The following is an 18,719-nucleotide window of genomic DNA, read 5'->3' as shown; positions in this document are numbered from 1 at the left end:
AAAACAAAATTATTTCAGTTTTGTTTTAATTTTTTATTTAAAACAAAGATGTTTTAATATTTTTTTTAAAAAAATTATTGACTTGAGTCATTCTCAGTCTATATATAACCTCGACCTTGAATCATATTTCATATACTATTTTCAAGAGTTCATGAGGTGATTGGTGATCTATGAGGTTTATTTTAATTGATTTCTGAATTTATATCTCATCAATAAATTTTTATTGTAGTTTGAATAAAAACACTTTCAAATTTATATTTTTTAAAGATTTCTTGGATGGTTTTAAATATATATATAAAAAAACTTTAGAAACATTGAAAACCGTTAAAGAAAAACATATAAATTGTTTTTTTTTTGTTCAAATATATAATCAAATGCACAAGAAGTAACATTATGTGTATACAAAGAAGAGGAGGTAATGCAAGATGTCAACCCTCTTAGTTTAGATCTAAAATGAAGAGGCGGCATGAATCTGATGAGGACCCCATGGATTAGTCTCCCATCCCTACCACTTACAATGACTTGACATCACTCTTAAATTAGAATGGCCCTCTTCCATATTATAATCAGTTTAATTATTATTCCCCTAATTGATCTCTTTTTTCATATCATATAATCATAATAATGATCATCAAAAGTTTCAAGATTCAAGTATTTAATGAGCTATCGACCCATATTTATGCTGTTTTTGGTTAGTGTTTCATGATAAAAAAAAAATATATATAAAAAAAAAGATTAGTGAATTTTTATTGTTTTAAAACATAAAAAATAAGAGATCGTGTGTATTTAATTCGAGAATATATATTTATAAAGAAACGCTAATGAGCTTATAGTTTAATATATACTAAAGTTTTATTTAGTTGGTGTTTCAAGATAGAAAAAAAATATAAAAGAGATAAATATACATTTAATTAGAGAGACAAAAATACATGTATAAAATAAATTTATTTTTATAATAATTTTTAAGCAAATTTCTATTATTAAAAAGATAAACATATCTTATTTATCTTTATCAAAGAACCATCTCGATTCAATATTTTAAACTGTTAGGTAATGTTTTAAGATATGATTTATATTATTCTCTAACACACTCCCTCAAGTGAAAAGCCCTTTGAGCTTGAAACTTGTACAGACTCACATTACCTTATATTTAATTTTTATCAAATAAATAGGGATAGTGAGATTCAAACTCGTGACAGCTTGGTCATCAAGATTCTGATACTACGTCAAAAAATCATCTCAATTTAATAGTTTAAGTTGTTAAATAAAATTCTAAAATATAATTTATATTATTATGTAACAATCTTAATTATCTCCGCAAAATATATTTATACTAAGATAAAATTATCAAATGGAGCACAACATCCCGTTACTGCACAGCTTTGCAAGTGCTATTTCTTGAGAAAATGACAATACCAAGCCAAAAACACAGTAGAATGATTCCTTTTTTATTCTACAATCAAAATCAATGGATATTTTCATTTGAGGTAAAAAAAAAAAAAAAAAGAGGAGTATATGATGATAATTATGACCTCTCATGACATCTACAGTTGTCATGATTTAGACAGAAAGTGTTAACTAACTCAATGCACCCACAAATGGCTAGATAGATATGAGCAATATCCTTAATTATTAACTAAATAATCTCTTGCTAGGAAGGCAAGTAGATTTGATGGAGCCGCATGCTCAGAATTCAAATTAAGAAAATGATCTTGTAATAAATTTTCATGATATACATCAATCCATGTATATAAATGGTTCGTTGAAGATATGATTGGAGATATGAAGGCAAGTATATGAAAAACTATGGTACCGGAATAATCTTATCATTAAATCTAAAATTTGAACCTAGCAATCATACTATGATTTTTATTAATTTCTTAAAACTGATGTAAATAGTCTACATGAACTTAATTTGACCATAAAAAAACCAAAATTATTAAATTCATACCTAATATTAGGCTAAAATTATGGGTTAAATAAATTAACCCAAGTTAATTCAAGTCAATTAAAAATAGTGTTGTTTCAATAAAAAAATTCATGACCGATGTTGGGCTAAAATTTGAACCTCGCAATCATAGTACTATGGTTTTTATTAATTTCTTAAAACTGATGTAAATAGTCTACATGAACTTAATTTGACCATAAGAAAATCAAAGTTATAAAATTCATGACCGATGTTGGGCTAAAGTTATGGTTTAAATAAATTAACTCGAGTTAATTTAAGTCAATTAAAAATAATGTTAATTTAATAAAAAAAATTTAAAAATTAACCTTTGTTTTGATTATATTTTTATCAGATAAATTGAATTGAAAGTTGATTTGTCAAGTCTCTCAAACTTAACCAGTGTCAATTCAAATCTAGTTATTTAAAATCCAAATTTGGTCAAACCCCAAGTCGATTAATATTTGAATATTTAGAAATATGACAGTAATTACTTTTCAAAATATTTTTTTCTCGAAAATATATTAAAATAATATATATTTTTTATTTTTTAAAATTATTTTTAACATTAACTTAATGATATAAAAATACCAAAAAATATTAAATTAAAAAAAAATTAAAAAATACTTTATAAACACACAAACAAACATTACCTCTTCCCAGCTAAGTTTAATAACACTGAGAATATACTATGCAGGTGTTCCTGTAGAAACTGAAGGTTGCATATATAATTTCTTATTACGTGGTTGCATATATAATGGACCCAAGTCACCCAACCTCTTAAGCCCTCCTATCTCTTCATTTTATTAACTCATTCTCCTTTGTTTATAGCTCTTGTAGGGTCAAGCTGAACTGAACTCTGAACCAAGCTCAGTCCCAAGAAAACAGAGAAACTTCCCCCACACTTCCTCTCCTCTCAAAAACAAACCTCCCCTCTCTCCCTTTCATTATCCAACAATATGGATAGCCCACAAAGAATATCCATTAAAGAACCTCAAGTAATCCTCTCTCCATGCAGTAGTAGAAGAAGGAGAGCAAGCAGTGATTCAAACTCACCACCCGAATTCGAGTTCTGGATGGTCCAAAACCCATCTTTCCCTCAACCAAATCTTGTTACAGCTGATGAACTCTTTGTTGATGGTGTCCTCCTCCCTCTCTACCTCCTTCACCACCCCAACAACAACAACAACAACAACCACCCGCCTGATCCTGACCCTGACTCAACCGAACCCGAACCTCCCAGCTCCCAACCTGACCCTGAACCCGAAATCTCGCCAGCAAGCATAACCATGGAGCCAACAAGCAGTTCCAAGAGATGGAAAGATATAATATTCAAGAAAGGTGACAAGAAAACTTCAACAGCTGCCAAGAAACAAGAAGAGAAAGATAAGGACAAGGACAAGGACAAAAAGAGGGAGAAAAGGAGTCAAAATGGAGCGAGTTCAGCTGAGTTGAATATCAACATATGGCCATTTTCACGTAGTAGATCCGAAGGGAACAGTGTGACCCGACCCAAGTTGTTTCCCGGGGCTCCCGGAACCCGGAAGGTAAGTAGTGCCCCTTGTTCGAGGAGTAATTCGGCAGGGGAATCCAAATCAAGAAAGTCATGGCCAAGTAGCCCGGGTCGACCCGGAGTCCATTTGAGTCGGAGCAGCCCAGTGTGGCAGGTTCGACGTGGAGGTGGTTCGGGTACGAAGAGTGTGGTTCGGAGTGGTGAGAAATCGAGCAGTAAAAAAGAAGTTACCGAGCCTCGCCGCAGTAAAAATACGGCCAATGTCAATGGCAGCTCTAATGGTGCTAGAGCAAAGGTTTTGAATATAAATGTCCCCGTTTGTATCGGGTATAGAAATCATTTGAGTTGCAGAAGCGGTGTCCGCGGTGCTGACGGAAGTGACGGTGGCGCAACCAAAAACGCTGGCGGTGATTGTGGTGGTAGTAGCACTACTAATGTTGGAAATGGTGGTAATCTTTTCAATTTACGTAGCCTCTTCACGAAAAAAGTTTATTAGAGTTTGTAATTAATTGACCCTCTAATTATATTTTTTTTTTGTAAATTATTAATTAATAGCAATATTAAGTTTGATTTAGATGTACTTTTCAGTGTAATCTCTGTATTTTTCCTTGTATAAACAAAGAATTTATTTTTCTCACCAATTCACATATACAATTAGTTTTTTTTTTTGTTACCAGATGCAATTAGTTAATTAAAAAGTTACTAACTTTGAAAGTTTGTTCACTTTTCTTGTGCGGGTATTGTTTGTCTTGTTAGAGCATTTGCCAGGCGAGACTTTACTTAGAAGAGTTAAATTGTGATATAAAAATATTTATTTATTTATTTATATGCTCTCCAATAATAAAAAATTATTTAGAAAAGTTAATAATATTTTAATAAATTTAATATTTAATTATTTTAACAATCAACTGGTTGACTTTGCATTTTAAAAATAATATAGATAATTATCTATTATTAACTCAAGGATGTTAATAAGGTTGAAATTAAAAAAAAATTTAATTAAAAAAATAAAAAAAATATTTATTTAATTTGAATGAATTTGTCAAACTATGATATAAATCATAAGACAGAATAGTCTTATAAAAAAAAAATTTTAAAAACATAGATTTTAAAAAAAAATCAAAGAAAAAAACACAAAATCATTTTAAAAAAATCGAGTGTATGATTTTTTTAAAATCCAAGTACAATTTTACAAAAACAACAGGACTGCCTCGCCGAGCACATGCGCATAAATAGTGATGGCTTTACTATCTCGTGGTTCAAAAACCTTTGTTGTCTTATGAGTATGGAGGAAGCATGCATCGTTTTGCTTCTTGCTAGCATGCATGCCATGGCCACATCATAGCAAGAGTCTGTGCTTTTCATTATTATCTCCTGCCTGCTCTGTACATTGGGCCTTCCTTCATTGAGAAGAACAGCACAGGTGTCATGTTCTGATGGGATGAGTGAAAGAAGAGTTGGGACCAAGAGGAAAACATATTTCTCAAGCATATTCTCACTTGTGCCTAAATAATTATTCGGAATAAATCTGTCAATTTGTTTGAATATTGCAATAAGCATTCATAAATATTGCCCATGTCGTGCTCTTGCATATTAAATATTTATAATTAGTCATCAAAAATTTATATAATTATTAATTTTAAAATTTATAAGATTACTCAAGATGTATGCAAATTAACCAGAATATTTATATTAATAAAAAAAATATTGATATAGATGCAATAATTTTAGTGAAAGCTATTTTTATTTTTATATATAACATGAATATATTTTTGTACATGATCTACATTTCAACGACTACTTTTAAAAAGTTAATCACGGAAAAAGTTTGTCAACTCAAAAAATCCTTAATCAATCACATGTTTATATATAAAGAATGGTGGTTAGAGAATGATTTCTTGAAAATAAACATGTTTGAATGTTGAGAGCTTATGAGTTTTGAGGAGCAACAGCTAGACATTTACCATTAAGACTAAAAGAAGATCAATTATTAAAATTGTAAACTAACTTTAGTTTAATTATAAGTTTGTGAGCTTTCAATATTGTGAGGGGACTGGTCCTGGACAAATTGTCGAGAGAGCTGCAAAAAAACAATATCAGAAGTAAACTAGAGATGACCGAATGATGGACCCATAATGTAATATGAATTTAGCTTTTTGAGCATTGTTTTTCCTAATTGCCTTTTGAATTGTAAGTTGTGGATGCTTCATGCCATGTTGTCATTATTTTTTTCTTTTTTTCTTCAGGGTTCTTCTTCCAGTCCTTGTCTTTATATAATGAAGATGTGAGTCAATATTTTTAGAAGAAATGAAGTTAAAAATTATATAAATTTTTAGTGAATATCCGGGCTAATTTATGTGTGTCTCGATTAATCATTTGAGGCTATAAAATTAATCAATCATGTAAATATCTAATGATCTTAAAATTTATGAGACTGGTAACTTAAAAAGCAAACCTATAATCTGATTAATTAAGTTATATCCCTTTGAAATTTTTAATTGCCTTTTGAATTATAAGTAATGGATGCTTCATGCCTTCTTGTTTTTTTTATTTTTTATTTTTACTTCAAGGTTCTTCTTCCCATCCCTTTCTTTATATAATGAAGGTGGGAGTCAACTTCTTTAGGAGGGGACAAATAAACATGACAGTTATAATTAGCTCGAAACTTGACAAATTAATTATTCAGAGTCTAACCTTATTTTTACATTGATCAAACCAAGTTCGATTAACTAGTTAGATCAAACCATTATAATTGACTCGGGCTAACCTGTTGGCCTAATAACCGGAGCCCTTCACCCAGGTCAGATGCCATGTCGGATCCGAAGAATACACATAATTTCTCTTCCTTAAATTCTTTCTTGGCCAATGTTTTAGTAGCATGGCCATGGTTCTTCGAGAGTGTGGCTCACCAAGCTCGAATTAATGATCGTGTGGATTGTCACCTTCAGAACCAGCTACTAAATACCAGTTGCTTTCTGATTGTTTTGTGGTCTTCACTGATAAATGCAAGAAATGTAAGATTGGAAGCAAAGCCCTCAAGTTTCTGTCATGAGAGTTGCCATTGCCCTTCAGCTGCTACACCTTTTATAATTATAATTATAACTATATAAAAAAGACACTCTAAAAGGCCTCGGTGTTTAACCGTGCCGTGAGAGGAGATGCACGAACAATGCATCTTCTTCTCTTCTTCTTTTACTCGGAATTTTTTACACTTTGACCCTCAATTTCTTTATTTTCTAATTTGGTCCTACAAATTTTGTGATTGATCTTGGTGTTTTGCTTTTCATGCGTGCGTATGGGGATCTCGTGGTGTTGAGAAAATGTTGCATCTCTTGGTTAATTCTCGGTTTTGTAAATTCAATTCAATTAATTCACAATAATTAGAGCTTAAGGATCAAATATGAATCTTAAACAAATGCTAAGTCCCTCTTTTTTCAAAATCAAGGATTGATTTGCATGGAGAAGAAGTTTATGTACCCTTTTTTATTTTGATCTCTCGACTTGCTTTTTTAATTTGACCCATTTGCATTGACTTTATTTATGATTTGATTTGGTAGTTTGTTTTGATTGTCTTGATACAAAGATTTTGCAATGTAAATGAAAATTTGATTGTTTTTTTTTTTAATTTTTTTAATTGATTTTTTTTCAATTTTATCCATCAATATTTTATTTTATTTTATTTTTATGTAAAATTTGGTCCTTATTTTTCTAATTACTATTTGCTTTGTTTCTCACTATTTTTTATTGATTATTTTTTCAATTCCATCCCTCAACATTTTATTGATTGAGGATTTGATTTTGTTATTTTTGTGAGTTTACCTTCCATGAAGTTAGTTACAATCTCATGATTCGGGTCACAAGTATTGAAGATTAGCTTGAGTTGACTTTATTTTTTTAGGTTATTTTTAAAAACTAATATATTTTTTTAAAAAATCATATTCGACATTGGATTGGTTGGGGGTTGAATTTCATGATTTTTTTTTGCAGCTATTTCAATCTCATATCTTGAGTCGTAATGTTAATTGGTTAACACATGTCTTTTATTTTTCCGTTGTCTTTTTAGATTTGATTTTTTTCAAACATGGAAAGCCCCACTGGGATTCATATTCCATAAGATCTTGCAATGTCAATGTAAATTTGATATGTATATTAAATTTGGTTCTTATTTTTTTATTGCTATTTTTTTATTATTTTTTAATTGAGTTTGTTTTTCAATTTTGTCCATCAACATTTTATTTTATTTTTATGTACAATTTGGTCCTTATTTTTTTGATTACTATTTGTTTTGTTTCTTATTATTTTTTGATTGATTATTTTTTCAATTCTATCCCTCAACATTTTATTGATTGGGGATTTAATTTCGTTATTTTTATAGGTTTATCTTCTATAAGGTTTGTTATAGTCTCATAATCTGGATCACAAGTTTTGAAGATTAGCTCAAGTTGACTTTATTTTATTTTTTAGGTTCTTTTTTAAAATTAAATTTCTTTTCTAAAAAAATCATCTTTCAACATTGGGTTGGTTGGGGGTTGAATTTCATGATTTTTTCCTTTTTTTTAGTGTTATTTTAATCTCATGTCTTGAGTCGTAGTGTTAGTGGGTTAACACAAGTCTTTTTGTTTTTCCATTGTTTTTTTAGATTGGATTTTTTTCTCGGTTTTGCCTTTCAACATTGGATTATCAGAGATTTGAGCTTTGTTGTTGTTTTTTTCCCTACAAGGTTATCTTGGTCTCATGATCAGGTTATGTATTTAACAAGCTGACTTGAGTGGATTCAGGTCATTTTTTTTGTTCTTTTTTAATTTGATTTTTTTTTAATTTTATACTTTAATATTTGATTGCTTAGAATTGAGTTTCATATTTTCTTTTAAAGGTTGTTGCATTCTCATTTGATGTTTTTGCCTCGTTATCAAATACTAGGAGGATATATTTCTATAATATTGACAAATATTTTTTTTAGTTGATCATTGTGAATTTTTTTTAGTTTGATTTGTTTAATGTCATTATCTATTTTTTTAATTATATTATTAAATTAACCATACTTATTGAACTAAATCAAGTTAATAACCTTATTCTTTGATTTTTTTTCTTAAAAAAAACATCACCTTAACATCTTTTTTACATTGAAAAAAACTTTGCCCTACTAGTAATACAGTTCAGGTAAATAATCTAGTTACAGCTAATCACGTGGCCACAAAGCCCCACTGGGATTCATATTCCATAAGATTGCTCCAATATTCATTGGATGGTGTGTGGTAGGCTAGACATGTGAAGCCCATTAATCGATTATGTCGATGGTTGTGCTTTTTGAAGGTCCGTCAGGCTTGTTCTCCATGTTTCTTATTTGTCATGCTGTAAGTGGCATTGGAAACCTTTTTATACACATGAATTACTTGCTTCAGGATGAGGAAAGTCTCATAGCTTGTGGATTTGATTGATTCCCAATGGAGAAAAAAAATCACTCAGAACTTATTTCTGTACGAGTCAATACGGAGAAGACATGCCTGTTGCATATGGAGAAAGTGAACGATTGTTGGGAAAAGTTTTCTCACTTGCAAGAGATAATAACTTGGAGGCCATCGTGCAAGAGATAAACCCACTTCCTTTCAGTATGCTCAAACCTTGGATTCTTCAAATAGAATCTTTCCACAATTCAATCTCAAGAAGGCCATCGTTACGCACTCATCATGGTGCTTTGAGACCAGAGGCATTTTTCACTTCTTGACCTTCTCCATATGCTCTACAAAACTTCCTTTCCCTTGCTCCTTGGTTGCAGAGGAGAAAACATCTAGCAGTGATAATGAGAACTCTCCTGCAACAAAGGGTGTAGAGTTTCAAAAGAGGATTTGTGATAAAGGCTCCATGAAGGAGAAACGTGGAAAGCCAGTGGTTGCTTCAGATAATGCATGACCTGGAAAAGGGGACAAGTTACACAAGCACAATATCCACCATAGCGACGGTGCCAAATATATGTCAGACTTAAAGATAAGCAAGAAGCAGCACCAACTTGTTAAGAGCCTGAAGCAATCCCGGTAAAAAAAAAATTCAATCTAAACCTCTTAACTGTGCGTTAGGCGACCTTGATAATTTGCATGTACAACCATATAAAGAATTTGTGAAAGAGGAACATAAGAAGTTGCTGGAGCATTGGATACAATTGGCAAACGAAGATCGTTCTGCAGCATATGCAGGCTGTGTTTCGGGATCAGATTGATTAAGGTGCAAAAAAACATGGAGGATGTGCGGGAACAAAACCATGAGATCGTGCTGGAATAATAATGGAGCAAGAAACAAAGAAATCGACATTTCTGACTCTATGGCATTTCTGGTTTTAATTATCTCCCCACAGGATCAGTCTCTGCAGCTTATTTCTGTTGTTCAAATGGTATTTAGAACAAAGGGCAGAGCAAGAACATCTAGGTTACCGTTATCCCTCAAATTTATTTATAGGCAAAATCAAAGATTACAAGATCTTTATCGTAAAGAAAAGCTCATGTGATTTTTTTTTATCTAGAGGTTCAACTTTGCACTTGACACTCTCACCATCAGCTACAATCGAAGCCTTATTTCTAGTTGTTGCAATGATTTTACTTCCTTGGAAAAGCCAATTTTGCCTGCCAACAATTGCATTGAATTGGTACCATTTGTCCACATCATCGAGAACAATAAGAGTTCTTCTGCAACATAATGCACCCTTAATCTTTATAATCCCTTCATCGACATCATGTATCTCATCAGCAGTCTTGTTTAGGATATCAGAAAGAAGTTGCCTCTGTAGACAAACTACACCATTGGATTCTTTTGACCTTTCTCTAACATTTAATAGAAAGCTCCTGCCTTCAAATTTATGAAAGTTCTGGTTATAAACAGTCTTTGCTATGGCTGTCTTACCAACTCCACCAATCCCATAGAGTATAGCAATAGCAGCACCATGGGTGCTGTCACGGGGTCAATTTTTCGCTCTCGAAACAGACCTCGCGCGGCAGTGTAGCCCCGCTAGACTCAGCCTTTCCCTCGCCTATTCACTCGTGTTTTACCTACGACTAGTTTGTCCCACAAACCCAAGAGATCCCCACACTCTTTCAACATAAGCAAGCGGAATAACACTCAATGAATATGAACATAATACAAAACACAGCAGCAATTTACAGGAACAAGTCCCAACCTTTTCATTAACTCAATTAAAGGATTACACAAAGTCCATTATGTGTGCTATGCCCAATTTCGTTCTCTGCTCCTCCAGCACACTGCATGCTACACATTACAGCCTATCTATTTACAAGATATGGAAGTTACAATGTAGAAACTACCCCTAACTTCCTGCACAGCTGGAGCACCCATTATCCCATGTTCAACCAACTTCTTCCCCACATAAGAAACTGCCGCAAACTGCCGATAACTGCTCCCAAAACTGCCACAACTGCATTGGCATGTTCTCCCACAAGCCAACTGCCCACTGCCAGCACACATGCTGCCAGCATAACTGCCTCGCATGCCTTGGACCGTCCGCTGTCCAAGTTATCGTCAGCCCCTGCTGCCGATTTTGTCGACGCTGCCGAATCGTTGACGCACACTGCTGCCGAATCTGCCAACGCCCATGCACGATGCCACTGTCGATGCATGCTGCCATTCCTGCCAGTAGTGTTTACGTCAAGTCTAGGACTGCCTACTGTCCAGACTTATCGTCAGCCCCTGCTGCCAATTTTATCGACGCTGCCGAATTCCTCGATGCTGCCGATTTCACCAGTGCTTCCGAATTCCCCACTGTCCCATTGTGTCATCCCAGCACTGTTTCGTCAAGTCTTGGACAATCTTCGCCCAAGCCCCAACTCTCGTCAGCATACTGCCTCGCTAGCTGTTGTGTGCCGCCGCACACACACTCTGCCGATTTTCGCTACTGTCACGCGGGCTGCCACCCCGTAGCTACTGTCCAGCAATGCTTTTCGTCAGCCTATGCCTTGACGGATTTTAACCCTATGACAGGTGCCATCTTGCAACCATGAGTTGATATATTTTACCAGATGATCTCTTCCAATGAAATGAAGGGGGACATGAAATATTTTACGATCCAGATTCTTTGAGACCTTTTCCACGATAGATTGGACAAGCTGTGCCTCTCTTCCCTTCCTGTACTGTGTTTGCTCTGTTCTTGCTCTTCGATCCCCCTCCTTATTCTTTTTTTTTTTAAAAAAACCCTCCCTATAGTCAGAGAATGCCATGCGGTTACCCAGATAATAAAGAGCTTATGGGACTGTTATTGCAGAAGTTTGAAATTCTACAGAAGGTAACCTTGTGTATGTGCAACAACACAGGTCGAGCTTTTAATACCTCCATCACTGCCATCGGGCCACTCCCACCGCCTCCTCCACTCAGTTCTTAAAAAAGAAGCAAAGATGGGGTTTGTGAGGGTCTACACAAAACCACAGCACTGTGGCGTTGGTCATGCTCTACAAGATGAGGTTGCGGTCTATTTCTCCTCAGACATACTCAGCAATTTCTTGAAGATTTAAACCTGGAATACTCTTAGCACTTGATCTTGCATCAGGAGAATGGGTTGGGCAAATCAACAGAGCATGCCATGATATAGCTTCAACAGCCAACCATTAAAAAGTCCAAGTGGTCAGAACTTTGTGGCTTTGGCGTCTTCTAGAACAACTGTTGCTGTCAAAAACCAGGGAAATGAAAACACATTCCAAGATCCTCATAATGTTTGAGGTCATGGGTGACAGTGCAGTGCATCGATCATTAATCGAAATCATGAATATGAAAACTGATTCAATTGCATCGATCATTAATCGAAATCATGAATAAATTGAATCTTTTAATTCAGGATAACGAGACTATCAAACCAAGATCTCAAAGTAACTATTTTTTTATAAAAAGAAAGAGTCTCCTTAGCAGTCAAAGTTATTGGCTACTATAGAAAATTTTACAATTTCCACTTTTGTTATTGAATTTTAATTCTATCTTTTAATTTGATAATTTTCAATCAAAATTAATTTTTAAATTTCTAATTTTAATGATTATTATATTTTATTTTTACAATAAAAATATCTATATTAATTTATTGTAAAAAATTAATAAAATCAATTCAATTTTTAATTAAAATGAAATATATTTAAATTATAAAATTCTTTTAGTCAAACATGCTTATATTACAAGTGAACTTGTTTCGAGAGGACATATATATATAAAAAACAAATTACGTGTTATTTTTATTTTATTTTTTACATAAAAAGATAAAATAACATGAAAAAAAAATGAATATTTGCATATATTTTGGTATGTATTTTGATCAATAAAAAATTAACACAAAATAAAATATTTAATATATCTTATTATAAATATTTATAAATAAAAGATGTCATGTTAGGAAAATAGATACAAAACTATTTTCATGATAAACTTTTCAAGAAAAAAGAAAAAAAAGAAAAAACTATTTCAAACGCTATTTCTACGGAAACACCACCAACCGCAATCAGTACGGAAACCACAATAATAATTTCTAAGAAGATGAGAAGGTATTTCTACTTTGGCTACGTGTGCTGCATCATCATCATCATCATCATCGCTACTGTTGTGGGCATTGATAACTTCATCCTTTGATTGGATATCATCATCCTTTCCTTCCTCTTCATGCAACCATCGTATACCAATCGTCCTTACTTGAATAGGACCATGTGGACGCACTGAAATACTCACGTCATCACCATTATCAAATGTAGGATCATTGCCCCCTAATTTCCTGTGCAATAGCGATTGGATTTCACGAACATCACGCTTGTATCTTATAGGGAAGACAAAGGCTTGACAAAGAAAGGATCGACCACTGGTATTGTTTCTGATTTCAATATAAACATAACTAAAGCCACGGTATGCTGACGTCACACAACTTATGAACAGATTAAAGCCACATATCCGGTGCGCAGGAGGAGGTGAGGATATTTTGAATGAAAAGTTCTCTACAAACTCATTCTCAATTAGCCATTTATCCTCATGAAACCACCTTAACTTCTTTTCCTCATCAAATACATATACGACAACGTCGAAAGAGCCATGAGCAAATAATATCTGTACCACCAAAACAAAGTCTATAAAATGAGCCAAAAAAAACTATTCAAATGTAGATTTCCAAAACAATAAAATGGGTGAGGGAGGACCTGAAATCTCGATGTCTGTATTTGAGCACAAACCGTTTCCATTATTCTGAACATGTGAGAGTCAAACTTTTGGATTAATTCTTGCTTTATCGGATCTTGGAACTCGACTAAGTGATCACAACCATCTCCTTCAGTCCACCTGTTTGAATTTGCAAGTCTTTGCAGTGAATAGCAAAAGGACACATCTAACGAATCCAAATGGGATGGAAGCTCTGGGAGTGCCTGAAGCATTTTGCAATTTCTTAAATATAGGTGTCTGAGTAGACCAAGATCCTTGATGCTTTCAGGAAGAAAACGCATTGTTGTTCCACTTAAATCTAGTCTCTCCAAGAAGCATGGCAGTGAAAACGAGGTAAATCTCAACATTTTCCTCGCTGAAAACCTAGAGGGAAAGAATAGCTTAAAGGGGAGAGATGAAATGAATGATGTACTTGCAACAATTCCATCACTTTGAAGCAACTTGCGCCCCTGATGATGCTCTAACTCCATATTCAGGCTGTTAAGATTTGAGCAACCATCTAAAACCAGCTCTTGAAGTGAATTCAATCTACTCATTTCTTCTGGAAGCTCCATAAGACTTGTACAATTTCTTAGATTTAAGATCAACAATCTTTGTAAATCACTAATAGATTCGTGAATTTGAACCAAACGGATGCAGTCTTCAAGTATTAGCTTTTCGAGGGCTAGGAGACCCGAGAAGTCAGGGGTTCTAATGAGATCACGAGAGTGACGAAGATCAAGAATTTTCAATTTTGGAAGAAACTGTGAAAATACATGAATTTAGTTGTTATTAATTGAAAACGAGAGAGATAGCTATAGAGAGACTTGATACATACCGGTTTGCCCTTCCAAGCATCAACTAGACAGCTTCTGGATAGATCAAGAACCACAAGCTTCTCCAAGCATACGTGATTTGGTATGGATCTCGAAGACAATCCATGCCAACATAACCATATCAAATTCTTGGGAAAGTGCTCAAAACTTCCATGAAAATTAGTGTAGTTTAGTTGGAGAAATTTTACATCTGGCATCTTTCTAAAAGCATCCGTGCTGAGGATGGGAAACAAACTTGTTTGGCCAGTTTGTAATTTTCTCCCATCGAAAAAATCGGAAAGCCATTGTTGAAAGAAGTTAAGCCTGCGACGCTTGCGACAAACCATTGAATCAGTACAGACAACTTCTGCATAATGATATTCCATTAATGCATGCATATCAATGGTAAGGCCACGCAATTTTTCAGCATCCTGCATAATAATATTAAAAGTACATGAGAAAGGAAAGTAGATGAATGAATATGTCAAGGCACCACAAACCATTCAAGTAGACATTTAAAAAAATTCAGCTACTTACAGTAGTTCCTTTTAAAAATGTAAAAGCATCCCCATGATGCCATATTCTTTGACATTTGGGTGATTCTTGACGAGCAATTTCCCTACCCATATCTCTTACTAGTTGATGCATCCACAACCTTTGATCACTGTTGATTTCAACAAGACATCTATCGATGAGATTGTCAATCCCAAATCTTGCACCTTTATCGAGCCCATCCAGTATCCTAACTGCATCATCCACATCCATTCCATTAAAGAAACATGCGATATCAAGGAATAAGTTCTTCGGATAATCACCATCAAGAAAGTCGTAACTTATTCGAAGAACCTTTTGAACTTCAAAATTAAGAATCACTTCCATTTGTTGTAATGCGCTTTCCCATATTTCTCTTCCTTTTCCGGACAATGAAGAGCCAATAACTCCAAGAGCTAATGGAAGTCCATTACAATGATGTACTATTCTCCAAGAGTCTTCCACAAAACCATCAACAGGGTCAGCTTGTCCAAAGGCATTCCAACTGAAAAGCTCAAGTGATTTTTCATCATATAGCGGTTCAATTTTGCATCGGACCCACTCAATATCATTACCTGAAAACAGACCCTTATTTCTGGTTGTTACAATGATTTTACTTCCTTTACAAAGCCAATTTTGCATGACAATGATTTTATTGAATTGGTCCCTTTTGTCCACATCATCTAGAACAATAAGAGTTCTTCTGCAACATAATGCATCCTTAATCTTCAGAATTCCTTCATCAGGATCATTTATCTCAACAGTCTTGTTTAGGATGTCGAAAAGAAGTTGCCTCTGTAGGCAAACTATATCTTTTGACCTAAAATTTGATAGAAAGCTCTTTCCTTCAAATTTATAATAGTTCTGGTTAAAAACACTCTTAGCTATGGCTGTCTTTCCAACTCCACCAATTCCATAGAGTAAAGCAATGGCAGCACCATGGGATCCATCTTGCAACCATGAGTTGATATATTGTACTAGAGCATCTCTTCCAATGAAATGAAGGGGGACATGAAATATTTTTGGATCCAAATTCTTTGAGACATTCTCCACAATAGATTGGACAAACTGTGCCTCGTACCTACATGAAAAAGTAAAATACAACGTGGGATAATTAGTAGCCTCTCCATAAAGGATAGAAATAAACAACATTCAGCTAAGAAATTAAACCGGGTTGCGTGTCCATGATTGATAGTTAAATTTGTAGGTGCGTTATCACCAGTCACCCTATTAAAACCAAATCATGATAGGAAAAAAAAACAAAAACAAAAGAAGAAGAAATTATAAGTATTTTATTTATTTTTTCTTTTATGTTTTCTTATCAGTCTCCCTTTAAATACTTAACTGAAAGAAATTAGGAGTTCACGACCAGTCTTATGCTATGTGTAGTTTCATAAGAGATACAACTTACCCATCTCCTAAAACCATTCCAGCTAAATCTGCAACTTCCTTCAAAGCAATCCTCCACCCGTTCACCCGCTCCATCTCCTCCTTGAAGCGCTTTTCTTGTTCCACAAATGCTGCAGCGAAGCTCCCTGTTTGATTTCTGACTTCAGATGGAAGCACATCATAGAAAACTGGGAAAACTATGGAGCTGGTAGTCCTCCTACGTTCCATGATCATTACGAGTTCATCGAGGCACCATCTCGAGCAAGCATAGTTTTTGGAGAACACGATTATCGATATTTTTGATTGTTGTATTGCCTTCTGGAGCTCGAAATCTATATTCTCTCCTCTCCGAATTTCATTATCATCTCTAAATGTGTGAATCCCTGCTTGAACCAGGGTCGTGTAGAGGTGATCGGTGAAGTTCTTGCGGGTGTCTTCACCTCTAAAACTCAAGAACACTTGATATTTACAATTAGGAAACCGTGAAGAGTAGGATTCTTTATACTTCCCCGCAGCCATTTCGAGTCTAGCAAAGATAAGACTTTTCAAAGATCTGAACAAAAAAAAAAAAAAAAGAGTTGCAGGATTAATGTCGATAGTTCAAGATCGACACAGCACACCAATAAGCTGAAGTATTCATTTAATATTATCTTACTTTTTCTGTAAAACAATTTTCAGGTTATGTCCCAGCAATCAACTCCTCCATGCCCTTTCATAAAAATATTTGTAGATATGATAAATCTCTATGCTGATCCAACAAAATCGGTGATGAGATCATCAATAATTAGTTTCTAACAGTGAATTAATTTAAGTGATCCTCACTTACAGCAGAGTTACATTCCACAATATAACATAATACTAAAAGAGATAAGAGATAGAGAGAGAGTACCTGCAATCTTCACTTTCCCTTCGCTGATGTTCTCTTATCAGTTCATCAATTTTCTGCTTTTAAGTCAACCTTACAAGTCTTGCATGGTATCGGCCATTTCCGCGTTAGGCCCCTTTTCTTTTTTAATTTGCTCAAATAATTTATCACGCGTTTACTAGGGCCTCTAAGTCTTGTTACAATTACCAAAAGGGACATTAGACACACACAAAACACATAATCCCTCTCATCAACTCACACGGTTCTTCTTACTTCACCCACCAGTATGAAAAAGGCACGTGCAGGATCAAGCCTCTTCATATCTGACTTGGAAAGTTTATTAGCCTGTAATTTTGTATCATTTGAATTGATCTTAGCTTTTTCTTTCTGTTGAAAGTAAAGTAGATATATGAAGAATTACTCGGAAAAACAAAGCAATTGGTTAAATTAAATGAATAAATGAAATCAGTCGATCAGTTAAGTTGTGAGAATTTTCACATTAGTGAAAAATCAGTCTAATTCCTTATTTGTTTAGTACTTGAGTTCTATAAATAAATTTATAATAAAAAATATAATTAACATAAATACAGAGAGGAATATATAAGAGAGAGACACTTAATAAGATTATTTTTTTCTCAAATCTTTTTCTTGTTTTTAATTTTGCTTATTACATTTTTCTTTCAACACTTCCAACTATTAATCTCAGATATGCAAATTGTTTACATATTGCAGAAAACGAATCATTTTATTAAGACATTAAAGTTTGAGTCTTTGAATCATTGGCATTGGAAGGGATGGTAGGAGGGGAAGTTGCTGGTATCTGTTTCTCTGGTTCTACTCGTTGGGTTGCCCTGCTGGACAACATTTCTGCTGGTGTCTTTAGAAGACAAACTTATGCCAATAAAGAGAGAGAGAGTTTCTCGTGTTGGAAATGCAGAGTGTTTAACTCAGAGTCCTGTCTTGAACTCTGAGGATGAGAAACATAAGTATGTTTCTTCAAACTGGTACAACAACTTCAAAAGAAGTATGCAAAACTGGGGGAAGACATTCTGAAGAATTTTGGATGGTTAGATCTCGGGAGGAAGGTTTATACTCGGGAGGATGGATTACATATTCGACTTCCTATCACTGAAAAGTTCTCTGTGATGATTCTGATAAAGCAGGGTCACGATGGGGATGCGTTTGAAGAGGGATGATAATGAGAAATACACCTGTTGAGATTATTCAACCTCACTAACTTTTCTCTACATTTAGACCACCTGGGGGTTATGGTTGTGTTTCCAACAACATCCTTCAAGAATGCTCGATTGGGGAGGAGCTTAGGCCTATGGTAGCCAGATCACCTAGTACTCGCCGCATAATTGCTCGCCAAGTATATTTAAGGGTTCATTCAATTAGATCCCTCCAAAAATTTGCTAATTTTATTTATGACCCATTTCTTCCTATTTATTTTACTCCGGAAAGTTCACGATATATACAATTAATGTTTTAATACCAAATCTC

The 18,719-nt window shown here is 34.1% G+C and overlaps 2 protein-coding genes across 2 annotated transcripts; one reads left to right on the top strand and one right to left on the bottom strand.

Moving 5' to 3' along the window:
• The first annotated feature begins 2,704 nt into the window (after window positions 1-2,704).
• Window positions 2,705-4,099, top strand: LOC7485394 (uncharacterized). Its single transcript, XM_024580902.2, has one exon. The coding sequence runs from the start codon at window positions 2,905-2,907 to the stop codon at window positions 3,952-3,954; it is 1,050 nt and encodes a 349-aa protein (XP_024436670.1). The 5' UTR covers window positions 2,705-2,904; the 3' UTR covers window positions 3,955-4,099.
• A 7,836-nt stretch (window positions 4,100-11,935) lies between these two features.
• LOC18102891 (disease resistance protein RUN1) lies at window positions 11,936-17,320 on the bottom strand. The gene is made up of 7 exons (XM_052445389.1): window positions 17,241-17,320; window positions 16,374-16,904; window positions 14,969-16,043; window positions 14,776-14,862; window positions 13,652-14,380; window positions 12,932-13,529; window positions 11,936-12,045 (listed from the first exon to the last, which is right to left on the bottom strand). The coding sequence occupies exons 2-7, from the start codon at window positions 16,868-16,870 to the stop codon at window positions 11,936-11,938; spliced, it is 3,096 nt and encodes a 1,031-aa protein (XP_052301349.1). The 5' UTR covers window positions 16,871-16,904; window positions 17,241-17,320.
• Between the last annotated feature and the right edge of the window lie 1,399 nt (window positions 17,321-18,719).

The sequence above is a fragment of the Populus trichocarpa genome, chromosome 11 (genome assembly GCF_000002775.5).
Source record: "Populus trichocarpa isolate Nisqually-1 chromosome 11, P.trichocarpa_v4.1, whole genome shotgun sequence".
NCBI lineage: Eukaryota > Viridiplantae > Streptophyta > Magnoliopsida > Malpighiales > Salicaceae > Populus > Populus trichocarpa.
This window is presented reverse-complemented; position numbering and strand designations above follow the sequence as displayed.